The sequence below is a fragment of the Grammomys surdaster genome, unplaced genomic scaffold (genome assembly GCF_004785775.1).
Source record: "Grammomys surdaster isolate TR1022 unplaced genomic scaffold, NIH_TR_1.0 193, whole genome shotgun sequence".
NCBI classification, from domain to species: domain Eukaryota; kingdom Metazoa; phylum Chordata; class Mammalia; order Rodentia; family Muridae; genus Grammomys; species Grammomys surdaster.
In genome coordinates, this window is record NW_021604638.1 from 4,490,099 (window position 1) to 4,501,568 (window position 11,470).

General features: G+C 44.4%; 1 protein-coding gene across 2 annotated transcripts in view; it reads left to right on the plus strand.

Annotated features, from left to right (window-relative positions):
* Bcas1 (breast carcinoma amplified sequence 1) overlaps positions 1–11,470 on the plus strand; it is an 80,900-nt gene that overhangs the window by 17,406 nt on the left and 52,024 nt on the right. For both annotated transcript variants that reach the window (XM_028769719.1, XM_028769718.1), the window contains one exon: positions 3,611–4,167. In XM_028769719.1, coding sequence (XP_028625552.1) covers positions 3,611–4,167 — 557 coding nt within the window. The remainder of the gene's footprint in view (positions 1–3,610; positions 4,168–11,470) is intronic.

The following is an 11,470-nucleotide window of genomic DNA, read 5'->3' on the forward strand; positions in this document are numbered from 1 at the left end:
AAAAAAAAAAAAAAAAAAAAAGAAAGAAAGAAAGAAAGAAAGAAAGAAAGAAAGAAAGAAAGAAAAAGAAAAATACTGTTAAAAGAAAAGCAGCACAAGTTTTACAAAAGTCAGCGTTCCTGACTCCCAAGTTCAAAGAACCTGATGAGGGTTAAGATGCCCGGAAGCTTTCCGAGGCTTTCCTTTAAAGATGACTGAGGGCCTGAAGACAACACAAATAAGCAGCTGAATTCAAACCCAGCCCAGGAGAGGAGAGTCAGCAGCACAGAGGGACAGTTAGCAAAACGGATGAAAGCATCAGGGACCTAGGAAAACATCAGCGAAGGAATTGGGGTTTTTATTTTTCAAAAAAATAGGAATGCTGGAAATAAAAAAACTCAGTGAATCATATTTTTTAAAAAAATGCATACAGTGAAAAGAATCGATTATAGATTCCACCAGGCAGAAGAAAAAAATGTAGAGTTGGGAAATAAGGTTAACAATAATCACAAGGATGAATGGTCTCTATCCATCCATAAAGAGACTGGCTAGCTTACAAAAGCTAGAACCAACTGCGTTCTAAGAAGCACATTGTGCTAGTAAAGACTCCTATGGACCGAGGCCAAGGATAAAATAATAACAATAAAATAATAATAATATAAAAAAAATTTTAAAAACTGTTTATACAGCAAATGGGAACAAGAAAAACAAAGATACATAGATAATCTGGTAACTGTTAAAGTCGATTTTGAACCAAAAATAGTCAGAAGAGATTTAAAAGACCATGGCATAATAATAAAGGAGCAAACCAATTCACCAAGAAGATATAACAACTGCAAACATACAGGTGCCAGTTTTATACAATAGACACTAGTGATCGTAAGAGGTTGAACCCGAGGATGGACTGGGGACGGGTGAGCGGCAATGCACTTCTTTATCGGCTCACTTCCCAGTGTGACTATGTTGACTAAATCTCCAGTGTCTGCTCTTCACACTCTGCTGTCCTTTAGTCAAGCTGCTGAGGATGGTTAGCCAAGCGGAGCTTCTTGGGGCTTCCAGAGCCCAAGCTGATCCTGATAACACTGCCATCAATGTGAACCACCCAGCTTCCAGCGGAGAGTTTCAGCTGCCAGGAAGTGAACTCACTCCGAACCTGGAGTTCTTATGAGCCATTGAGTGGCTTTACCTGATCTCGGACAACAAGCACATCGCTTTCTTTCTGCTGTGGGCTTTATACCTTGTGTTAGGTCATACTGGGTATCAAGCCTTTTCAACGCAAAATCCTAGCACTTTTCTTTTCCCAGTGGAAAGCATCTTGTTTTCCTCTGGCTGTAAAGACCTTTTAGCTCCTTTGGTATCCAGCCAGGAGGTGAAGGGTAAAACCCATCCATGTTCTCAGGGGGTTACAAAGGCCTCTCTCCCTGTTTTCAATCTCAGCATCTCCCTCTTGGTCAGTGTTTCCTCTCTCTCTCTGACCTGGGCCACACCCATGGTGAAGATGCTCTCCTCATAGGTGCGTTCCTGACTCCAGACACTGTAAGATATTAGAGTTTGGCACAGCAGCCGTGGATGGATGCATGTATGTACGGGCATGTGTTGATCATCCCATGTTAACGTGTAATGGAACCAGAACAAAGAACCCTCAGATCCTCTCCCTGCTTTTTCCCGATCCTTGACTTCTTGCAAACAGATACCAAGATGTGCCTGTCTAAATGTATACTAAACAAAAGGCAGTGTTGGCAAGGATGGGGAGAAGTCTTCTGGATTGTCGTAATATCTGTCAGTCACTAAGTTCCTGCTGGGGGAAGGGGAGAGACAGCATCAGGCCAGGCCCCGGGTGAGTTTCCCCTGAAGCATCAGGACACATACCAGAGAGCAGTTCTGTTCCCTGTGTTTACCTGTGTGCACGCACACATGCTTACATGTATGCAGATGTTCATACGGGTTCAGGTGCATGTGCACTCATAGACGTGTGAGGCGAAGGCCGGAGGATAACCTCAAGTGTTGCTCTTCAGCCGTTATACACATTTCGTTCTTTTAAATGAGATGCGGTTTTTTTCTCAATGTCTCACCAGCCTGGAACTCGCCAGTCAGGTTAGGCTGGCTAGACAGTGGGCCCCAAGAATCTCCCTGACTCCATCTCCCCAGGGCTGGAATTAGAGGTGTGACCACGACTCCCAGCTTTTTCTACATGGGTTCCGGGGATAGACCTTGGGTCCTGATGCTTTCAAGACAAGGGCATTACTGCATGATCCATCTGCCCAGACCAACACTCCCATTTTATAAATGAGAAAAACTCAAGCTTGGTAGGACTTTTCCCAGGACCCCAGGGAAACTCAAGCTTGGTAGGACTTTTCTCAGGACCCCAAAGCTTGTCAGTATGATTCCCAAGTTCTTCCCCACCGCTTTGCTACCGAAGGGCCTTTAAAAAAAAAAAAAAAGGCAATTTAATTGATCCGAAGCAGGAAGTGATGGGTGTTTGGGAGTGTGGCTCCCAGGACGTTGGGAAGCTGCCACCTACACACATAGAATACAGGAGATGGCCATGTCTGTAATGCTGTCCCAGCCTTCCTGTCTAAAGACACACCTGCTCTCCAAGGCTACAGAGTATCAACTTTCTGAGTATCCCAGCTTTAGTCTTCCATATTCCCCAGATTCTATGCTCACAGATGTCTTACATTACGACAGACAGAGCATGAACTCGGGAGTTACCTTCTGTCTGGCCCTCTCCCTGCAGACTGGAGGGGAGGTGGCTAACAGTGAAGTGTCATGCTGTGTACTGAGCAGTCAGGATATCTCAGCCACTTTTCCATATACTTTAAACATATTAATGTAACTAGTGTCACCTCCTAAATGGTGAAGGATGGTCTACTGTTTCTTCATATTTACCGAAGAATAAAGGCAGAGAAAAATTAAATCTCTTGGATTAAAAAAAAAGTGTGTGTGTGTGTGTGTTGGAGACAAGGTCTCGCTGTGTTGCTCTGGAACTCATAGAGATCCGCCTGCCTCTGTCTCCATAGTGCTGGGATTAAAGGCATGGGCCACCACTCCCTGCCAGAGAGCATCTCCCTCAGTGGTCCTCAAATATGAGTGCTTTTTCTCTCTGAGGGGACATTTATAAGATGTGTTTGATTAGCACAGCATCGGGGTGTGAGGGACATTCAAGAGGTTGGGGCCGCGGGGGCTGCTAGACATAATACACAGTCACAATCCCACGATAAAGAATGGGCTCAAGCCCAGACGTTTAGGAGATCCTGGGATCGCGGGATGGCTGGATTGAGAGCGCTCCCAACTCCAGAGCCCACGTTCTAATAAACACACTGTGATCTCTATTGGACAATTTTAAGTATACACTTCTCTGGGTTCCAGGGAAGTAACTCACTTCCCTGGGTGTCACTCACATGGTGCCTGGCAGGTAGTGACTTCCCAGTCATTGTCTTTCTGCCTCATCACCCTCGGAGGGTCTCTCTTCCAGAAGAGCAGGGTCAGGAGATGACTACTGGGCTGACAGCAAGGAACAAGGCGGCCCCAGTCTGCGGAAGGGACGTTGTGTATCAAAAGTTGGAGTCCATTATTCACCCTTGAATTTCCTGGCTTGTTGAATGACCACTGTTTATGTTTGTGTTTACAGTCGACTTGGGGATAAGCAGCTCGAAGGATAATGTGGCTACTTCTTCCCCCAAGACAATGGAGGTCCGTGCTGTGGCCGATGCCAGCGGAAAGAATCTTGGGAAAGAAGCCAAGCCCAAGGCACCAGCTGCTAGATCCCATTTTTTCTTGACACTCTCTCGGCCTGTACCAGGACGTCCCGGAGACCAAGGCACGGATTCATCGGCTGCATCGGGGAGGGCAGCGCCTGCGAACAAAGACCCAAGTGAGCACGGGGCACTTCCGGTGGCAGCTGCACCAGAGCAGGCTCCAGATAAAACCCCAGAGTGCACTGAGGCCAAGCAGCAGACCCTCCCTGCCACCGGCCCGCTGGCACCCTCACCACCTGAGTCCCAGGCAGAAGCCCTGCCCAGGCCCAAGGATTTCAGCTTTTTGAACAGATTCTTTAAACTGGACAAGGGAAGAGAAAGTGTGCCAGTTGACAGCCAGTCTGAAGAAGCTAAGGGCTCCGAAGACCAAGAACAGGCCACAGAGGCCCCTGCGGTGCCAGGGAATCCCCATGGTGTCTCTGCAGGAGAGGTAAGTGGGTAGAAGGCTACCAGCTTCCTCTCCAATGGCTGCTTCTGTGGGGGGTGCTGTTGGGTGAGACCATTACACATCACCCTACAGTCACCGAAGGTCCTAGACAAGGTAAGCCTCTTCTATGTTTGTGTAGGCAGAAACATCAGAAGAACAAAACCTCTGCAAACCTTGAAGAGGTGGTAGGTGATTTACACAGAGATGAATCTTCCCTCCTAATCCAAGCCCAGGGCACAGGGCATATGTTTATGAGCCCAGAAAGAAAGGCACGGGGGAGAAAAATGATTTTACCAAGCCCCAACACCAGGCTGGGAATGTAGACGGTGAATGTTTGCCCAGCAGCCCTAAAGCCCTGGGTTTGATCTCCAGTGCTCACATAGCCCAGGGATGGAGGTTCAGGTTTGTAAGCCCAGCACTTGGGAGGTAGAAACAAGAAAATCTGAAGTTCAAGGTCATCCTTAGCTACTTAAGGCCAGCCTGAGCTACATGGGACCCTATCTCCAAGGGAAAAAAAAAAAAGAATTAATCATACCGTGACTAGTAGAATCCAGCCAAAATTTCCAGACAGTTGAAACTGTAAAAAGACAGTAAGACTAATATACCGAAGCCTCTTGCTACCAATATTTTTCTATGCCCATAAATTTGGACTTGGAGTTTATTTTCAAAGGTTATTTCCCGTGTCTGCTCCCAGACTGAACTAGCTTGCCGTACAGTCCAGTGAGCAGCAGCGTGTGAGGAGAGGTCTGGACCCATGCTGTCAGCCTCGATGCTGAGAGCATCCTATTCTACGAATAAGCCCTAAGCTGCTCTTCTTGGGGCTATGAACTGGTCACCAACAATCATGAAGAGTCCAGACAACTGTTTACAAATTTTACCAGTGTAGAGAACCTCTGGCTGGGTTTGCTTCACTGCCCATGAGTGTTGAGGGCCGTTCAGAGGTGTCAAGCTTCTTTAACAGCTTTTAAGGTGTCTGGGCTCCAAATCCAGTCCAGCAGCTGATTTAAGGGAAAAAATGAGTTATTTATAGAGAGAGAATAAAAAGCTATGCTCTGCCCTTCTTTGCACGGTTACCTAGTAACTCAGCCAAATCCTCCTTCTTAATTAAACAAATCAAACCTGAAGTCACCAGCGTTTAGTCACACACACACACACACACACACACACACACACCTGCGTGCTCATCCACTCTTTAAAGAACTAGGTGGTGAGAAGTTTTGAAGTGCAACTTTGTGAGTCTGCCTCCTCTGTTGGGCAGGGGTGAGGGACACCCTTGGAGACAGCAGCTAGATTTAATGGCAGTCAGTTCCCAGATGAAACTGGCATCGAGACGCAATCTGGGTTTTGAAACACAGGAAGTACATATGTCGTACAGCCCAGAGATGTTTGCAGTTAAAACGGTCTTTCAAAGTTTTAAAACCCCACTCTCAATTATAACACATGTTTCTTCCTGGATAAGAGACCTCTCTTGATTACACTTGCCAAGGAAACTCGTGTGCTTTAAGCTGGGTTACACTACAAATTTCCATGTTTCGGTTGGCAATATCGCTGAAATTTGAAATATTGAGTGTCCATCCTGTACTGTGTGTGTCCAACATTTTTTTTACATAATACAAGATAGCCATTTCACCTTCAGCCTCCAAACGTGGAAATTTGAATGTGTATCATGCACAAGGATTTTTAAAAACTGAACAGCCAAAAAAAAAAAATAGCCCTCTGATTCATAAAAGTTTTTCATCCAGCCTCTGTGGCCTACTTCTGTGTTTCTTCTGTGTTTTGGGGGAAACCCCCCCTTTTTTTGGTATAGTGAGAAAATACAGCCCTCAGAAATAACATGAATAAAACTTCCCAATCAATAACATTCTCTTGGAGCTAATACCCCCACGATGCAAAGTTGAACGGTGGATGCATCGATTCAGAATTAAGAAATCAAGCCTTGGATTTTGCCAAGTCAGCTATCGCTCCCCCTCTCCCATCCCCCACAGTTCTGTGCCTCTGCCCTCACTACCACTGCGGGGGTCCTAGCTGGGTTTGGAATTCCAGCCACAATCCCACCAAGATGTGAGTCAGGACAGAGGTAACTCCCTCCCCCCCCAATCTCCTCCTGGGGGAGGGAACACACAAATCTGTGTTTTCAGAATGACAATCTTATCTGTGTGGCTTATAAAACTACATTCAGACCATAGCATCATTAAAACAAGGCGAGAATTCACGGACAAGTAGGGCATTTACCACATAGGCCAAAGAAAAGATAAATGATAGGCCTGGAAGCTGACTGAGCTGTGATTCACACAAACCAACTGGTTGGCAGGGACGGGGCTTTTTTTTTTTCCCTCTCTCCCCAACTGAACCAGGGTTCTAAGATAAACATTTAATAGGTCTCGTTGCACGTGCTCAAAACGATCCTATAATAGAAATCTGCTTTTACTGCTTATAAAAGAAAACACTGGGTGTCTGTTTCTCTCACGGTCCTCCCAGGGGTATCTCTGTGGTGGACACGAGGAGGAGCAGTCATTGCCAGGAATGGTCCTTTGGTTCCTTAAGAACTAGAGATGCTTCTTTTTGCTTATGAATTTATTCAAGTTCTGCAGCACTTATTTAAACAGGAACCTTGTACGAGAAGAGAAAGATGGCTGGCATTTGTAGTTCTAGTGTGATCGCATCAATAACTGTCTTCAACCCCCCCAAAAACTTTTTATTACATTTATTTTGTTGGTTCGTTTATCAGCATGAGTCCGTGCACACATGTAGGTCAGAGGACAACCTGTGGGAATTGACTCTCTCTTTCCACCATGTAGGGCCCTGAATTCAATCTCTAGTCATCAGGCATGGCAGCAATGCCCTTGGACTTGCTGAGCCCTCTCGAAGGCCCCAGTAGACTTTCTTGAGGGATCCCAACCCTGAGCCCCCAGGTCACTTGAGTCTGAAGAGCAAGCTTGCTGTCTTCACTCTCTGCCCGCCTTTGCAGCCTTACATTCAGAAACACTCACCTGATGAGAAGACAAGAAAATAAACCGGATGTGGTGGTGCATGTCTGTAATCCCAGCACTTGGGAGGTGAAGGCAGGAGAATCAGGTGTTCAAGGTCATCCTCTGCTACACAGTGAGCAGGAGGCCAGCCTGTACTACAGAAGACTGGGTCTCGAAAGCAAAATTAAACTAAACAAATAAGACCCAACAACAAACAAACAAACAACAACAAAATCCATGGATAAATTGGGATAGGAAATAGATTACAATTACTGGAAGGAGAATTTGGAAAATGTTATCTAAAAAGACTGTGTGTGTATGTGTGTGTGTGTGTGTGTGTGTGTGTATATGTGTGTGTGTGTTTCTTTCTTTGTGTAACACCAAGCAGTTCTTAGTAGAAATTCTTAGATCTCTCTCAGAAGACAAGGCAGAGAAGAGTGGAAACACACACATATAAATGTGTATGTGTATATATGTGTGTGTATGTGCATAATATATATATAAATGTGTATATATATATGTATAATATATATTGACAGAGGAGAGGGAACAAACAAATATATATATACGCGTGTGCGTGTGTGTGTGTGTGTGTGTGTGTGTGTGTACTTGTCTGGGTGTTTTGTATGTGTACTATGTGCATGCATTATCCTCAGAGCCGGAAGAGGGCGTCAGATCCTTGACACTGTAGTTTGTGAGCTGCTGTGTGGGTGCTAAAGACTCCTGCTGAGCCATTCTCTCTCCAGCCCTTAGATTCTTATATTTTAAGACTTGTTTGGAGCCGGGCAGTGGTGGTGCATGCCTTTAATCCCAGCACTTGGGAGGCAGAGGCAGGTGGATTTCTGAGTTCGAGGCCAGCCTGGTCTACAGAGTGAGTTCCAGGACAGCCAGGGCTATACAGAGAAACCCTGTATAAAAAAACAAAAATAAAAAAAAAAAAAAAAAAGACTTGTTTGGTTTCCATTTGAAGTCTGATCATTTCCCAGTTAGGAACATGGCTATCTCTAGGGAGCTTGTTTCAACTCTATGTGGTGACAACACAAACTTTAAAAAAAATTTTTTTCAAGCACACTTGCCTTTCAAATAACCCAGTTTATAATTATTTAATGAGGCATTAGAAGACATTGTATACATAACATTATTTACTTTCTGCTTATGGAATCTCAGGATTTGTGTATGCTAGACAAGTACTCTACATTTGAGTGATCAACCCCCAATCCCCAGCACAAGGATTTTATTTTATTTTATTTTATTTTATTTTATTTTATTATTTTATTTTAATTCTAGCATCGTTTGCAGGAGGAAAGTTGAGAACTGATAAAAACTCACTAGGCCATAACTCGCCACCACATCCTCATGCACCCACTCGTCCACAGCGAAAGGGGAGTGAAAAATATTGAAATTATTAGTGGTGATTTCTTTTCCATGATGGCTCAGTGGATGCCCCGTTCGTTTATTCCTCTATATTTTCTCTTACTATTTTTAGGTGTGTGTTTTTTAAAATTTGGGAGGAGATTGAGAAATACCATTGCAATATAGCCTAAATTGGCCCCAAGCTAGAGGCAATACTCCCGCATCTGCCTCTCTAGTGCTGAGATTACTGGTGCGAGCTGCCAAGCCTGGTTTGTCTTTCACACAAGAAAAACACAAAACAAAACAGAAACACAGCCAACATTTCCCCTGTTCGTCCAGTAGGTGGCGCTGTGGGACCAGAACATCCCGAGTCTCGCTGGCCATCTTCAACCCTCCCTTGCGGAGCACATCTGTATCCACCCCTAGCTGATCGCAGTGGAGCCCACACGAGATGATTTTCTCTCTCCCCAGTTCCCAGACTCAGCGATCCAGACCTTGAGTGGCAATTCCTTGCTCTGAAACAACGCTGGCTTTTCAAACAAACCTGTCACCAGCACTGTGCGACAGCGGCAGCTTTTGGCGCCCTTTCCTGATTAACATTTCCTGGATTGCTTCAATTGCATTCTTTCCCAGTCCCGCCCTGGGTTTAAAACATGAGAATGCATTTTTATTAGCTGGTGTGCATCGAGATAGGAATCGTAGGAAAAAATAAAAGCAATCTCCCCCCCCCAAAAAAAAAACAAACCCCCACATTGATAATACATCTTTGATTTCCTTAGTAACTCTGAGCTTTGTGGTTATATGTGTGTGTTTGGAGGAGTGGGCGGGAATCACAATAACAATCTACCAATGAGACGCACAAAATTATATTAGTATCTTCTTCCTGCTTGTTAATTTACTTTTTTATTTAAAAAAAATAGTAAGAGAAAATATAGAGGAGTAAACGAGTAGGAAAAACTTATATCCACTGAGCCATCGTGAGTCTGAGCTGTATGTCCTAGAATGAATCAAACGTCTTTTTCTTCCTGAATCTATGGCTCCATGTAGGTGCCTCTGCTCTGGGGAGAAGAGGGAATAAGAGAGGCCTGTTGCCTAGCAGAGGAAACCCTCAGCACTGTTGTAGTATCCCCGGGGGAGAGGAGCGCCGCCGGATTCCTAGCTTTCCTTTGATCCCAGGCAGCACCCACTCTGATTTCTAAGAGGTTGAAAGAATGGAAAGGAGCCGATTGCTCTTTCTGCCCATCCTCCAGCCCCTGCGTTCTCAGCCCTGGTTCTTGTTCTAAAAATTCAAAATAACGTCAGCTCTAGTAAAGCTTTTGGCTACCAGTGGTCCTTTTCCCAAGATTCCGCTGTCGAGGAGGCAGAGGATTGATTGGCACTTGCCAGAGGGAGGGCGTAGGGAATCCCAGACGGGCTTCCTCTTGGGAAACCTAGCTCCAGTGAGGCAGAGACAGCTCTCAACCGAGCAAATAAATTAGGATGGCTTATTCAGGGCTCCTTCCTGTTTGCTCTTCGAAGCCAACAGACAGGGAAGAAAACGGATAGGTTCCTGGCACAGGGAATAATTACCTACACCTGTTTGCTTAAAAGGAATTTCTGAGCATTTCCTGAAGAACACTTCTAGAGTGTCCTGGGAACCTTACTAGTAGAATTAATTGTAGTGAAGACACAGTTGAGGTTAAGGACGAAGACTGTCCTAGCACACAGCAAGATTGAGCTGGAAACTGGTGACCCAACAGCTGGAACCGACCTCCAGCCCCATTTACTTCGACCCGAGAGATAATTATTATGCTTTCTGTAGTTACCGAAGTTATTTAACCTTTGCATTTTATAGACTGCCCTGGTTGTATTTCTGTTGCTGCACTAAAATATTCTGACCAAAAAAAAAGCAACTTAGGAGAAAAAGGTTTTATTGCAGTTCACAATTCTGAGTTTCAGGAAGTCTGGGCTCAAACTCAGTCAGCTAGTTACTGATTTAAGAGAGTTCTCTAGTCTTAAACGGTCCAGGGCTCGGCGTAGGGAATGGTGCCACCAACATGGAGCCATGTATTCCTACATCAATCAACCATCAAAATAATCCCCCACAGACACGCCCAAAGGTCATCTAGAACTAGACAGTTCCTTGTTAAGATTCTATTCCCAGGCAATTCACCACTGCATCAAGTTGACAGTTAAAACCAGCCAACCCAGTATTGCACTCACCTGGCTCAAAATGAGAAATTACAACTGATACGTTTGTTTGTCATGCCACTGAGTAAATATTTGCCCTTCACATTTTAGTGCATTTTAATAATGTTTCTTTGGACAGAAGTAAAATCTGAATTTTTTTTCTGTCTTCCAGAAATAGGAAGATAGTATATACATTGATCCATGCTTTTTATTTAGTTAATATTTTCTTTGTCTGCACATAAAGCACTTCCTCATTTGTCATGCCTGTGAAGTGTTCTATTGAATAGATAGACATACAATGATGCATTTAGCCATGACCTACACATGACCTCTGTCTGTCTCCCCAACTTTCTTGTCACTCTCCCTACAGCAAGCTTCTTCTGTTTATCATTTGGCCTGCGTGGTGTTAGGTTTAGAATAAAACTCTTAGAAATGGAATTGCTAGGCTATTTTTTTCTCTTGATGTATTTATTTTGGTAAGCAATAACCAACTTACCCTCCATCCCAACTGAATTAATTTCACTTCATCAACAATGCCTGGGCACCTGTCACCACAGCCTGCCTGGTGACGGTTCTTACAAACATTTGGAATTTTTACTTTCCACTCTCTCTTTTCATGACTTCTAGGTTTCATGTCATATGTACAACTTTAAGTCCAGAATTGCAAGATTTTCCTTATGTGTTCTTCTAGTGATTTTATCCATTTGGATTATTCCCTTGAGCCTGGGTGGAGTGAGCATACCAAGTTAACCCTACACACACACATACACACACACATACATATGTATACACACATGCACACACACATACACACA